This window comes from Micromys minutus, assembly GCF_963924665.1.
Source record: "Micromys minutus genome assembly, chromosome: 5".
In the NCBI taxonomy this organism is placed as follows: domain Eukaryota; kingdom Metazoa; phylum Chordata; class Mammalia; order Rodentia; family Muridae; genus Micromys; species Micromys minutus.
Window position 1 is genome coordinate 5,028,857 of NC_137974.1, and position 14,719 is coordinate 5,043,575.

The 14,719-nt window shown below is 43.1% G+C and overlaps 1 protein-coding gene across 1 annotated transcript in view; it reads left to right on the top strand.

The window, feature by feature from the left end:
• The window catches only part of VWA8 (von Willebrand factor A domain containing 8), a 298,398-nt gene that overhangs the window by 142,630 nt on the left and 141,049 nt on the right, over positions 1 to 14,719 (top strand). Inside the window, exon 20 of the mRNA XM_080917170.1 lies at positions 2,004 to 2,075. Coding sequence (XP_080773296.1) covers positions 2,004 to 2,075 — 72 coding nt within the window. The remainder of the gene's footprint in view (positions 1 to 2,003; positions 2,076 to 14,719) is intronic.

Consider the following 14,719-nt stretch of genomic DNA (forward strand, 5'->3'; position numbering starts at 1 on the left):
GGGTGGGCGCAAGGGAGACCAAGAGACTCGTATGGGCAGTGACCTGCCTCAGCTGGTGCTTGTGGTTCCAGTCAGCCGGGCCGGTGTGATGAGGGTGTGCAGTGGAGGGATATGGGAGTGGAGTGCAGACAGCCCAGGGTCTGCAGTGGCACCTTGCAAATTGGTCTGGGGATGCCTTTATCCATTCCTCCAGCTCCTTGTTAGTTTCAGGAAATGCTAGGGTCTTGAGCTTACTGCCAAGTTTTCACTTAGTTAAAAGGAAGCATTCTTGAGACGATCTTAGGAAGTCCCAGTGTAAGTGATATCCTAGGTCCTCCTTCTAGAGCAGTGCTTCTCAGCCTTCCTAATGCTGCCACCTTATTACAGTTCCTCACTGTGTGGTGACCCCCAACCATAACATTATTTTCATGGCTACTTTATAACTGTGATTTTGTTATTTTGTTACTGTTATCAGTCATAATGTAAATATCTTATATGTGACCCCTGTGAAAGGATTTGCTAATCCCCAAAAGAATTTGCATCCCACAGGTTGAGAAACACTGTCTTAGAAAGTATCTGTTTGCTATTAGGATGCTTTACTTATAGTGTTAACACAGTGCCTTTTATTTTACTTTGTAGTGTCCCAGAAAGAAAGTAAATATAGTCACTGTACTTTAAATCTTGTTAAAACTTTAGTTCCCCTGTGTTTCTAACTTAAGAAAACTAAGAAATAGCAATATATTCATTATTCTTGAAGGAAGAAAAGTAACTTTTTAATAAGTTTTTATTTCTAAGGGGAAAAAATGAATGAAAAACACTGCAACATTTGACAGATTTTGAGTGTCAAAAAAATTAGTTAAAGAAAAGCTAGCAAATAAAATTCTGGAAAATATCTGTATCATTGTCCTAGTCAGAGTTTCTATTCCCGAACAAAACATCATGACCAAGAATCAAGTTGGGGAGGAAAGGGTTTATTCAGCTTACACTTCCACATTGCTCTTCATCACCAAAGAAAGCCAGGACTGGAAGGAACTCAAGCAGGTCAGGAAGCAGGAGCTGATGCAGAGAGGCCATGGAGGGATGTTACTTACTAGCTTGCTCCCCTGGCTTGCTCAGCTTGTTTTCTTATAGAACCCAGGTCTACCAGCCCAGGGATGGCTCCACCCACAACCTGAGTATCTTAAGTACTTTTGGGTGGTTGTTGATTTGATCCAGAACCCTAGAAGAGGGACTCAGGATTCAGCTGTGCTGAGATGAAGCTCTTCCTTCAGTCACTTGAGCCTTTGTAACCTGTTCAGGGTGTCCTATTTCACTGTCCACAAAGAGAATGCAGTTCCTCTGTGGCTACTGCAACAGAATTTTGCATTTTTTATTATGTTATGTCATAATTCAAATGAAAAAAAGATGGAAGGTGAAGCACCTTTTAATTCTAAGACTTTACAGAGCTTTGAAGGTAAATAGGTAAGCTGTGTGTGAATGAGTGTGTCTGTTTCCTATGCCTTTTCTCTCTCTGTCTCTACACACACACACACACACTTTAAAAAGAGAAAGTTCAAAATGGAGACTTTTGGTTGGTTTTGGTAGCCTTTATTTACTTATGCTAGCAATTGTTGATTTAAATGTTACATAAAATTAAAGCCAAGTCTACAGAATTTAAATAAAAATATTTGAGTTGAATTACAGAAATTTGTTGAAATATTGCTCAATAGTTTACTCTTGCTCAGATGGGTTATTTGAAGTTTTCAATATAATTGATTACTGGACTTATTAAATATTAATTACAGCCAGGTAATTAAATCCTTTAATCCCAGCACTAGGTAGGCAGAGGCAGGTGGATCTCTGCATTTGAGCCAGAGAGTTGAAGATAGCCAGAGCTATGTAGAGAGACCTTGTCTCAAACAACAATCATGAAAATGTATTTAATTCAAATCAGGTACTTATTATAATATATGTTCTATACCACTAGATAACATCTTATGGCTAACTTTCTTATTTTATCTGACTGTATCCTTATTTTTTTCTAGCACATGATTGTGATGGAAGACATGCTTAAAGACTTTGTCCTTGGAGAGCACTTACTGTTGGTTGGTAACCAGGTGAGCTGGGCTGGGCGACAAGTCCAGGGAGTGGACGCTCATATAGTCAGTTTCTTCTTTTGGAAATCAGAATTTGGACATTTTTCTTCCTCCTAATAAAATGAAATATTTAAATTTTCAGCATAAAACTCTTTACCATCAAAGCAGGAATCTATACATCTAAGAATTATCTCAAGATTCAAGGTGTTCCCACCTGTCACACGTCCATTTACCTCAAAAATGTTTGTACTTCATGCTATTCTGCCCCAGGCAGGCTCTGTCACCTGCCCCCTGAGTGCAGACAGCTGTCTCCCTGTCCTGTGCATGCTGAGATCCACTCTCAACCTAAGTGTTTCCACGTTTGCTGTTGACAGCTCCTCACTGCTTAGATGGAACCCACATCCTCCACATGCCACACAATAGTGTAGGGAGCCAGAGCAGCCCCACCTCCAGCCCAGGACAAGCTAGCTTCCCTTGTGTCTCTTCTTTCCTACCCTCGTTTTCACAGTAGTTTCATGGAGCCGTACTTCCCACACAGTGACCATCCTCCCAATCTGTATGTTCCAGAGGAACAAGAGCTCTGTTTCTCATGTCTGTGTCTGGGTTCCCAACACGTTCCTGCTACACGGTAGACATGTTATTCTGGATATGCGTATGTAAAGGATGGATAGGCACTCAGTACTTAAGAACATTCTGGTCATTTTCACCAACTGAATTATCAGATCCTAAGTGACCAGCACTTTGTTTTTAAAAGTTGATCTTAAGGGCAACCAGAAGTTCGGCCTTTCTGTATGTGTTTCTTGTTTTGTACTTATATAAAAATAGAGATTCTTTAATGTGTAGTTTCTCAAACCTGCAGTTAAATTTTTTAATTTTATTTACTATTGGTGTGTACATGAGTCTCCAATCATGTTTGGAGGTCAGAGGACAACTTTGTCTCCTTTACTTTGTTTTTGAGGCAGGGTTTCTCTTCAGACTCCAGGCTGGCTGCCCACAAGCTTCTGGGTGATGCTCTGCCACCTTCTCATTGGAGGAGTGCTTGGCTTACCGGTGTGCACAGTTTCTGCCTCAGACCCCTTCACACACTCTCCAGGGATCAAGCTGAGGTCATCAGGCCTACTCAGCAAGCGCCTTCTGCTAAGCCCGCTAACTGGCTCAGTTTTAAAATGGGTGCAAATGGGCCTATCACTGAAGGTGTAGGTCTCGAGTTGTGGGAGGTGAAGCAGCAGTGCTCCCATATGAGTGAACTCTGGCAAACAGCTCAGCTCCCTGAGGTCTAACCTGGCAGTGTAAACAGTATGCACTCTGCTGAGCTAAAGATGACTCATGATAAAGCATAGGAAGTACTCCACACCGCGCTTAGTGCCGGCTAAAAAGATGCATGCGTCCTGCGCAAGTTTTAAAAGCTTTTTTTTTTTTTTTGTATTTTCTTGTTTCATTTTTTTCTAAAGGAGAATTAAACATAAAATATATAATTCATTGTTGTTTTTCCCTATCTGCAATTGAGTGGCATTGAGTCCTTGGTGGTCTTGTCTCACTGAAAACGACCCCAGTGTTACAAGTGTACCAAGCCCAGAGCTCTTTTACTTTTTGATATAGTAGTGTGTTTTTATTACTCTTTAATTCTTATTTTTAGAAGTGTATACACGTGCGCTGCACCATCATCCCTCCCCTTTCACCTCCTCGCTCACAAACCGAGAGGAGCTTAGGAGCTCTACTTTTGAGACAGTCTCAATATGTATCCCTGGCTGGGCTGAAATTACGTAGACCAGGCTAGACTAGAACTCTGAGAGATCCACTTAGCTCTCCTTCCTGGATGCTGAGATGATAGGTATGTGCCATCTAGCCTGACTCAAGCCCAGAGTTCTTAGCAGATGTGTGTTGTGTTGTGTTGATATTTGTCACTTAAAGCCCGGTGCACTTAGTGTGTCCTTTGAAAATTCCTGCTGTCAAGCGAATGGCCCGAGAAACAGACATGGCTGACAACTCGGCGGCACAGCAGAAGGACAGAGACAGTAGACTGAGCGGACACAGAGAGCTGGGACTTTGGGGATAGTTCCTCTGGGATACCAGAGTGCGAAAGGCAGATTTCTAGCAGTCAAGGCATGGCTGATAGACCAGCCATTTTCATATTTTGATTTGTTATTATAAACCTAGTGTAACACCGGCATGCATTTGGTACTAGTATTGAAGAGACGTTTAGATTGAGTATTTCTGCTGCCTGTGTCTTTTTGTTTCTCAAGACAGTGTTTCTTTTTGTAGCTTTGGCTGTGCTGGGACTACCTCTGTAGACCAGGCTGGCCTCAAACTCACAGAGCTCCATCTTCCTCTTCCTTCCAAGTTCTGGGCCACTGCAGCCTTCACCACTGCCACCGCCACCAGCACTGGTTCTGCGTGTTTTAAATTGTCTAATGGAGTGGTCTGACTCCTTCAGACAGTCGTTTGGTGTCTCCGTGTCTGATCCCATTGTCTCCAGCCTGGCATCTGGAGACGTCTTCCCACTGAAATCTGTTCTCAGATCTAAGTGTGAGTTTGTTTCCTGCGTGGACTTTGTCCTGGTGCTGTATTCTAGCCTCTGGTCTTTGTCAGGATCTCTCCTCTACGCCCACCGCAGCCCCTTGTCTTGTCTGTGTGCTCTTACCCTCACAGCGGCAGTGTGCTGTGGAAATGAAGCAAGCACAGAGACCTTTGCACACCCAGGATTTTAGTTTTCCAAGGCACTGAGTAAATCACTGTCCTGGTGATAAAGTGGTATACTTTATCACCGATTAGTGTTTGCCAAGCATTTGAAAAAGTATCATGTATTTGAGAAGTATCTTAGAGGATTCCACATTTTCTACTTAGTAGACAAAGTATAAATATTAATAATTCATAATATTAGAAGTAATTTGAATTTAAAATTTAGACAGATTCAGGAGATCTGAAAACAACAGACTGCCGGCTCAGTGCCCACTTGCCTGAGATAACTCAGAATCTGAGACAGGAACCCTATGACCAGAGCTGGGTGATCTTAGTGTTCTGAACAATCATTAGCATTTAGCCATGAAGAGTGGCATCTCATGCTTGTATTTACCAATCAGAAGGTGGGAGTTAAACCAACATGGCGGGCTAACGACCCAAATGGAACAGGATAAACACTTGAGCCAACTGAGCTCCATTCAGACCTGTTTTCAAGAGCTGACATCTGTGTGGAACATGGGCAAGACTCTGGTTAGCCTTTGTTCCCCTGCTCCTGAGGGTCTGAGGACAGAGACTCGGAGGCCCCTCCGAAAGTACAGGACGGGGCTGGCTTGCCCCCTTCCTCCACCCTTTCTTCAGGATGCTGTACTCGCAGTTAGGTAACTAGGTCCTTCAGTAGCTTTGAACACTATCACCGGATTTGCTGCTCAGTGGTTTCTGTACCTCCCAATGTCTTATACTCCTGCTCACCTGCGCTCATTTCTGCCATGAAAAAAGGCCTGCAAATGAGTGCAGGCGGCAGGCCGTGGGCTCTGCTCTCAGCTCCCTGCAGTGCCTTGGCTGCGTTTCCACTGAAGATCAGCGAAAACTCCAGTTTCACCACTGTAGCATGGTCTGTCTCTTCCCTCCCTAAAACGTTGATGACAACTCAGGAAACAAAAAGAGTGAAGTGAAGCTTGGGGATTAACTGTGACAGAGAAGTCAACAGTGGGTTGACATAAATGTAAATGCACTCAGTACTCTTTATAAGAAGTGGTTATAGTTAGCAGCTGCCCAGCCTTTTGTTTACAAACGCATGCTGCCAGGGCTCCATGGAGAAGTTTAAGTTTTACTGTAACTAGAGGTATTTTAGAAGATTGTTGGGATTCCAGCCGCAAGTCTTAAGCCAGGGAAATAGAGGAAGTGCGTATTGATTTTGAGGTATTACAATGATTTTTACCTTTATTAAATGCAATCCTACCTTTCCCCCATGTATGTAATTCCATCTCGCCTAAGTATCGGTAGCATGAGACAGAATTCCGCCTGTCTGTTAGGAGGCTGAAAACAGGCCTATGCACAACTTGCCAAGTTACATGAAGATAAAGTGACTTACATTTTACTTAGACAAATACGTTTTAAATTTTCTATTTTCAGTGTAGGATTTTATGCCAGAGCAGTCTTTCTAGTAAATGAGGCAGAATTGCCACCCTTGAACCAAATGACAGGTGCCTGGACTTCCACGCTTGGTCACTTAGGAGCCTCTGCTGCAGATGTAGGAGCTCTGCACAAAGCTCCCTCCCCTGTAATTATGGTATTGCAACTTCCCCTTGTAATCAGGAGTCTTTATTTTCATATTATTGTGTTAGCATGACATTCCATTTAACAAAAGGAGAGCTGTCTTCTCATTTCTTCACCGATGATGCTTATGGAGGTGGGGTAAGGAGAGTCCCCAGCTCTAGGAATACAAAGAACAAACTTCCTGGTACCTCCCCCACCCCTTTTTGAACAATCCTCCATATGAAGCACAAATATTTATAGAAATTGAGGTACTGAATCAGCCTACAGGTGTGTCATTTCTATTTAATTACAAAGTCCCTGTGAATAAACGTCTGGGATAAGAGCACTTGTGTAAATAAATCATGTTTTAGCTTGCTCGTCATTTCCAAGCTGTGAGCCTAGATGGGGCAGGCTGTGAGCTATTCCAACTTCCAGCCACACGTCTCTTGCTGTTTGAGCTTCGTCTAGGTTATTTCTGCTCCTTCAGCCTGTCCTCGGGTCCGTTTCTCCTGGCCATGTGCTCATGAGCCATCTCCTCTCATGGCAGCCTCTTCCTCTCTGTCTCCTTTCTGCTTCTTTTCCTGTCTGAGACGCCTCACTCAAGCCCCGCCCTCCCAGTCACAGGCTCTAGCCTTTCAGTAACCAGTTGGGGAGCAAGGTTTACCAGCAAAGGCTGGTGTGTGTGAGAACTCTCTCCTGGGACAAGCAGACCTTGGAGTACAGGATTTAACATCTGTATACACAGCACCAGACCAACCTCCAGCGTGATTGAGTTTTGAGAGCAGTTGCATTTTGCTAGACATTTGATGGGAACATGTTTTTCTCATACCATCTAAAATGCTTGGCTTCCCTTGCATAAGAAGTATTTTAAAGTCATGCCTGTTTGTTTTAGAAATCAGCTACATAACCAGCTACACAATCAGTTACTCAGTGTCATTAAGTTTTGGTATTAGGCAAGACTTCAAAGCAAATCATCAGCATTTGGCCGGTACAATCAGTTATTCACAGTCACTCCTACTGAGCAATCTGCTAAAATCACTTGTAACTTTTTTCACTTTAAGCCATTTTTGTTTTACCAAATAATAGCTGCCTGCTCAAGTTTTTATTCTTAACGTTTTAATGTGTTTCATGGTTCACAGTTTTCCCTTGTCGAGATTCACATGCCTCCTGCTCCCTCAGCCCGTGCCTATGTTGTTTTTGGTACATGTCACTGTTTCTTTGTCTTAGCCTGTGAGCATCCTCAGGTGCTTCGTTCTCTAGGAATCCTTTCTTAGTTGGTGTCACAGAGAAATTCACTGTTGCTATCCTCTAAACACCTGTGCATTTCCTACTCTGATGCAGCATTAAGATAGTTGTGCTGTGTATTTAATTTCATCTGTAGTTGAATTATATAGTTTTCTTATAAATAAGGATTTAAAGCAGTGATATATATGTGCTTTACAATTTCTAATGTTTTTAATCACTTACTGAGTTCTACAATAACATGTTGTACTTTCTAGATACTCCCCATAAACAGACAAGCTTTAAATGGTTCTGATTTTTGTCCATAATCACATAGCTAGTTAGTGGCAGACTTAGATCTCCCAAGCTCCCATTTTCTCTAATACCACACAAGTTCTATTCTATGAATTCTAATAATAGTAATAACAGCAGCAAAAATGCAGTGGCTGACTCTGTTGAATGATTATGGTAGTCCAGGATAGAGACTGCACATTTTACGAAGAATAAAGGACATTCATAGTTTTCTTTTAGATAAAAATAAAGTACGTATTTATCCTATCCAACAGTCAACAACGTCTTGAAAAATTTTATTTCTCCAAAACTTTTGAGAGTCATGTGTTCATATGCAAGTGCACTCGTGTGAAGGTTAGAGGTCAGGGTTGGGTGTCTTCTCAACCACTTTCCACTGTAGGTTCTAAGATGAGTCTCTTACTGGAGCTCGCTGATTGCGCTTGGCTACACTGGCTGGCCAGCAAGCCCCGGAGATCTCTGGTCTTGAGAAGGTAGGCACGCACGGCCATGACTGTGCCTGAGACTTGGGTGCTGGGAATCTGAACAGTCCTTCATGTCTGTGGCAAACGTTTTACTGACAGCCATTTTGCATGTCGTCTTGTAGTACATTTTCCTTGCAGATTTCTTAGCAGTCTCTTTCCCGTGTTCTACGGTCTAATTCTTCTGCTGGTCTGTTCCAGTCAGTATCCATCAGTCTGTCTGAGAGAAGAAGAGTTCCTATGGCTCATTTCAGAGGTCTCAGCCTTGGCTGACTGGCTCCATTCCACTGGGTACAAAGCAGCCTAGAACCTCGTCTTGGGAAGCCGTGGTAGCCTGGGACCACATAAACCTTTAGAGGCACGTTTCAGTGACCTTCAGCTAGACTGACCATTATCCAGTCACTTCAGTAGTGCCCCCAGCTGGTAACCAGCCTTCAGTGCGTGAGCCTGGGGCCATGTTCATGTTAGACATCATAACAAAAGGATGTTATCTCCTGTTATCCTTATTTTGAGAGCTCTTGTCCCACTTATAGTATAAATATACAGAATCATACTAATCTAGTGAATTTCTATCGAAGGAACATTTTTTAGAGTAAACTATTAAGCCCATTTAATTTCTTGATTAATTTATTCAACAAAATTAAATCATATTTATTTGTTCTAGGCTAGACATAACCTTATAGTTTTATAGCATTTGATTTTACCTATTTTGCATTGTAAAAGTCAGAAAACATTTACTTAACATTAGCCAAGCAGGATTCTGTGACCACTGTTGTTATTTTCTATATTTTCTTTCCTTTATTAGTTACAGGTTTGCTATGATCAGTTTTTTCTGTGGGCAAAGGTTTTACAAATGCTTGTTGAGTTGTTTAGTATTAAGTTGCTGCACATATTTTGTAGACAAAATGAAAGAGCATATGATCCTGCTAAGTAATTGGAAAGGAGCCCGACAGGTTCTTCTGTGTTCATCAGGAGCGTGCCTGGCACTGTGCCAGGGTAGTTGTCTGATATCTGCAGGGTACTGAACAGTTTGTCCAGAAACGCTCTCATCTGTTTCCCAACTGGTGGTGACAGCAGGGAACCGGATAACTCAGTGTGCTACACTCCAGTAGCTCAGCACCCTCGGGCCCCATGGCTGGGGAGTGCATGGGTTCATCCGGGACACCGGTGCTCACCTTTAAGCTAGTATTTGTATCTTTCCGAGCTTTCTTCATTAGTTAAGTTGCCTGATTTGTGTGTAGTCTGGAAATGTTTTTCTATTCTATCCCATTCGCTCTGCTGATTCAGTTCTTCTACCTTGTGTTTCTTAGGAAGCCATTGTTCATATGGCTGTTGGATTTGTGTTGTCTTCAGGGGGTGCTTTGCCCTTCCTATCCCTTCCATGTGGCTTTGGTGGAACTGGGGCTGACCACACTGACACACATTCTTTGCTGTGTACATATAAACAGGTTACAGAAATATTGTAAGAAAAGGATTCTAGCCTTTTGCAGGAAGCTTTGTAATCACTTGTGTGGAAGCAATATCTTTGGACTCTCTTCTTTTCTTGACTGTTACAAGATCCATCTTTGTGCATATGTAAGATTATTTCCTGTTCATTTTCAGTAACATTGTTTTTCTGATTATGTAGTCTGCTTTTATTGGGAGAACTTGAAAAAAATAATTTGCCACCGCTTGTGTAGCAGCAATCTCCTTGGGCGTAAGATTCAAGGATATGGTAGTATTCAGAGACCAGTTTGCCTGTGTCTTTATATTTAGATGAGCAAAGCTAGGCCCAGAGACTGATTAAGAAGCCTCCATGTAAGAGCAGTTGTGCAGATTATAGTCCTGGTCTAGACTCCAGTGTAATAAACTGTAAGAAATGTTAAGCAAAAAATTTTGAAGGTTCACCACGTTTCAATTTTTTAAAGCCAGCTAGATCCCCCTCCCCCGGTTCTTACAGTTACTTTACTTTGCTATTGTTTACTGTGTATAATATTTGCTGACATTCAGTTAGTTTTCTAAAAAGGGACTCGGGGTGCTATTGAAAGATAATCTCTAAATATCATGAAGACTGGAGCAGCAATGTACAAATTACTCAAGAATTGAGGGCAACAGGACAGAAGGACAGAGCAAGCCACTATAGAGAGCAAGAGCTGCCCTTGTCAGTGGCAAGCACCGCTGCAGAGGAAAAGTCTGGACTGTCCCCTCACGGGCCACCCTCAGTTCTACACAGGATGTCCCCAAATACTTGATCAGGTCAATTTTAAAAACCTTGTTTGATACTGTGACACAGACTCTCCTAAAAGCAGTCAATGAAGCTGCCTCTTGATGTCGGTCTTGTGTGGTAAAATATGAAGTACAGCCCAAGATATTATGCCACATGGAGTTGTCTTCAGTTCTTCATGGCCTAGAACTTAATTTAAATTTACCTCCCTCCAAAACAGGCATATTGTTATCTCCGTGTACATGGCTGGTGTGAGCATTGGAACATTTTGCACTGAAGGGCTATTTACATATGAGCAGCAGCTCTGTAAATGTTAATCTCTCCACTTTCTATACTAAGAGCATAACAGAAAATTTTATAAAAAACAGAAGGTACCTACGAGAGGTGTCTGTCCCCTTAGGAAGAGCAACGTGCAGGGCTCCTGCTTCCTTTCCTTTTCTCTCCCTTCCTTCAGTTTCAGTACTTATTACTTGAAGGTTGCACGTGAGTCATGAGAGGTAGACCTCTGAGAGGGATACCCTCTTTCCACGGCATCTGACTTTATTGGTGTCCTCTGGGGCATGGCAGTATTCTAGGAAGACAGAGGAGTGGTTCTGATCTAGATTTGAAGGAGAGAAAACAGAGAAGTCAGGCCAAGCTACAGAGAAGTGAGGACACCTCACCAGCAGGCTGAGGGACAAGGCAGACTGGGCCTTGTAGTCAGCTCTTCTGGAGGCTGATAGGAGCATACAGCAGTGAGGTGAGCATCTGGGGTTGCTTCTGCTGAGGAGCTTCTTCAAGGCCTGTTACTAATGTGAAGTCGCACATTTTATTCTCAGGACCCAAAGCCATTTTAGACAAATTTCCCTCTGCCTGACTTCTACTCTTCTTAGCTCTTTTCTCCTATTCTTTTTCTCCTTTCCCCATATGATAGAATACAGATAGAATTTTCAGGAAGACAGCCCTAGATCCCTTTCTTCTACAAAGGACTTGATTACCCAAGTACACAGTTTAAAATAAGACTCATAAGTTTATGTGGCCCCAGAATATATTGGAGTCCTTAATGCTGTGTCCCTGAGCTCCCTGAGCTGGAGGACTGTGGGCTTCCTGCCTTTAGTTTGAGTTCTGCCTGTGAGTTTCACGTCCTCTGTCACTCCCAGCCCTGGAGTTAGCAGAGCCTTGGTTCCTGCCCTTCTGAGACTGCCTCCTTCTAGTGTGTTGTCATGACGATCTCAGCAGGCCAGTGATGGAAAGAAAAGAGCTAGTTTCATGAGATCTCTGATTCCTTCTCCTATTAAAAAAGTTTTACTCACTAAATATAATCTCAATACCTATGTAAGAATTTATTTTGTTAACTTTATTAAAAGAGACAAGCTGCATTTATAGAATAGTGGCTAGTGAGTAAAGATACATTTGCACGGGGATAAAGTGAAAATATTAGCAGGTAATTTTTTAACAGTTACACATTAAAAAATGTCTTATTTTCTCTTTCCCAGTGAGAAAAGGGAGTGTATGTGATTTTTATGACAGAAAAATTAGACATTGTTTATGTACTTACTCAATTAAAGTAATCCTGAGGATTTTCTGTTCTAGACAAAAACTATGATTAGAAGGAACAAACAGCTGTCATTGTTTCATTTTGCTCAGGATATTTACAGAAATTCCTTCCTAGATTATTCTTTGAGCATTTCCTCGAAGGAACTGTGAGTGCCTCTTGAAGTGAAGTAGGAAGTGGCCGATGAGATCGCTGGCTTAGGAAAAGAGCTAAACAAACTGTGCACTGTCCTATGGAGAGGGTGGGGTGAGGAGCAGCCCAGGAGGATGGACAGCTCAAGAGAGCTGAGCCTTGACAGGGAATTGAAGAGGAAGAAACAGATGTGGGAAGCAGGCACTTTAAAATAAACATGTCCAAAATTAAACAGCCTTTGTAAACTTCCCTTCCCTACCCAGCAACTCTTCCCCGGTTTCTTTCTCCGCTAATGGCCTGGTCTTACCACTCTCAGCCCAAGATGAAGATTGATATCTTCATCTCCTTGCCCTCCATCGAATAGTGATGTTAGTTTCCTGGCTGCCTCTTAAGTCTGTTGACTTTTCTCTGCTCAGCTTAGGCTGTCATCATTATGGAAGTCTTTTAAAGAGTTCCTCCGCTGCTTCTCTTTGCTCTCACTTCATATCTGCCATTCCATCAGACTAGTTTTCCAGAACTGAACATCCTGACTCTGCTACTCCCCAGCCTCAGTGACAGTGCAGACTCTTGGCCACCTAGGCTCAGCCACACTTAGAGCCACCTCCCTAGACAGCCTATTCCTCACAGCCCCTTCTCCACTTCTTCTGTGGTCTTTGACTTTTTGCAGACCTCTCTGGATCAAGGAACCCGCAAGTCTCCCCTTACAGCACTCTCTCTAGTAGGACACCTCATGCCCCTCTCCCCATACCTTCTAATGTCATGATTATTTTAAATCAAATCTTAAATGTGATTGGTCTTCGCAGGCCTCAGGTTAACTCTCACAGCATCTTGGATGCCTCATATAGCCACATTCCCACAGACCCTCAGCAGTGTTCCCTTGTGTTCTGTACTGTTAGGACATGGCCTGTGAACCGTTTGTAAGTATGTAGCAAGCAAAAGTAGGGGAGAGAAGCAGCAGGTAGGTAGCAAACCATTACCAAACCAGATGCCCTCCACCTCCAGCAGACAACTGGGATAGAAAACTGAAGAGGGCAAACAAGAAAATAGCAAATTTGGGGGCTTACAAACTTCCTGCAAAAACTGAAGCCCCATTGAAAAAGCCAGCTGGAGGCCTCACCAGAGAAAGTATCTCCTTCTGTGCATTTCTTAGAGTGACCTGAAGAGGCATATGTAAAAATGTTTGCTAGAGACGATGGAGGGGCATATAGAAACTGAACCCACACCTGGGCACCAGAAACGGAGGTTCTGGACTGAGGGCCAGCAGAGCAGAGCAGTCTCTCCATGGATGAGCTCCGCCTTCTCTTCCACTCAGGCGTCTTGTGCTGTGGGATAAGCAACAATTACCTTCTGGCTGTTCTCAAGGACATGGTGCTTTTACTTTGAGCTCATTTTATTTTTCTTTTGTTAGGGTAAGGAGGCCAGCAGTCCCAAGACTGGGGTTTTGGAGGAGGCAAAAGGGGCCTCTCCGCTCTGCCTGTTTTTTTGTTTTGTTTTTAATCTTGAGACAAGGTCTCTCTTTCTAGTGCTGGCTGGCTGTTCTAGAACTAGCTGTGTAGACAAGGTTGGCTTCAGTCTCACAGAGACCTATCTGCCTATGCTTCTCTCATTCTGGGACTGAAGGCATTTACCACCATGTTCCATCCAACTATCTACTTTTAATGGGTAAACAGCACATGGTAATTTACAATATTATGTATGTTACAGCCTGTTTGTATTTCCTAGTAAACTGCAAACTGACACACGGCTGCGGTTCTATCCTGTATACCATCACATCAGACTCTCAGACAGAACTCAGTGTGTACTCATGGCGCTGACACACAGCTGCGGTTCTGTCCTGTATACCATCACATCAGACTCTCAGACAGAACTCAGTGTGTACTCATGGCGCTGACACACAGCTGTGGTTCTGTCCTGTATACCATCACATCAGACTCTCAGACAGAACTCAGTGTGTACTCATGGCGCTGACAACTGAGAAGGGGGGGGGGCATGTTTTATATTGATATCCTCGTGTTGAGGGGTGGAAGGCATAGCAATGCTGTCTTGCTTGGCATAAAAAGAAGGACGTTTAGGTGTGCACAGTGGTCTCATGAGTGCATCCTGAGCATCCCTTCAGTGGCAGAACCGAGGCTCTCCAGTGCAGCCAAGCAATAAGGTGTGAACTATGTGCAGTGTCAAAGGGTGTGGGGGTGAAGGGGATACCCCAGAGGCTGTGGAGCAAAAAGACAGGAGGTCAGTGTTCTAGAGACCCCAAGGACACAGCAAGGAGCTGCTCCAGAGCACAGGGCATCTTAGCTGCCCCTGCCCCCTCACCCCCCCCCCCCGCCCCCGCCCCTGCTGTGGCGGCTAATGAGGAGGTGGAGCTCAACAGCTTTTAGATCTTTACTGTCTCTGTTGTTACTTGAGTCTGTGATGTTTGCATTTTTCTGTGATTACTGAAATTAAAAGAGCTGAAAGTTTTAACATAGCCATCTTCATTTGATTGTATCTATTTTAAACTGTATGTTTCTAACAGTACACCATTTAAAACTTCCATGCTGTCAAAATTGTCATGCAAATGTGCTAGTGTAATTTTCCTTGTTTGTGCTTC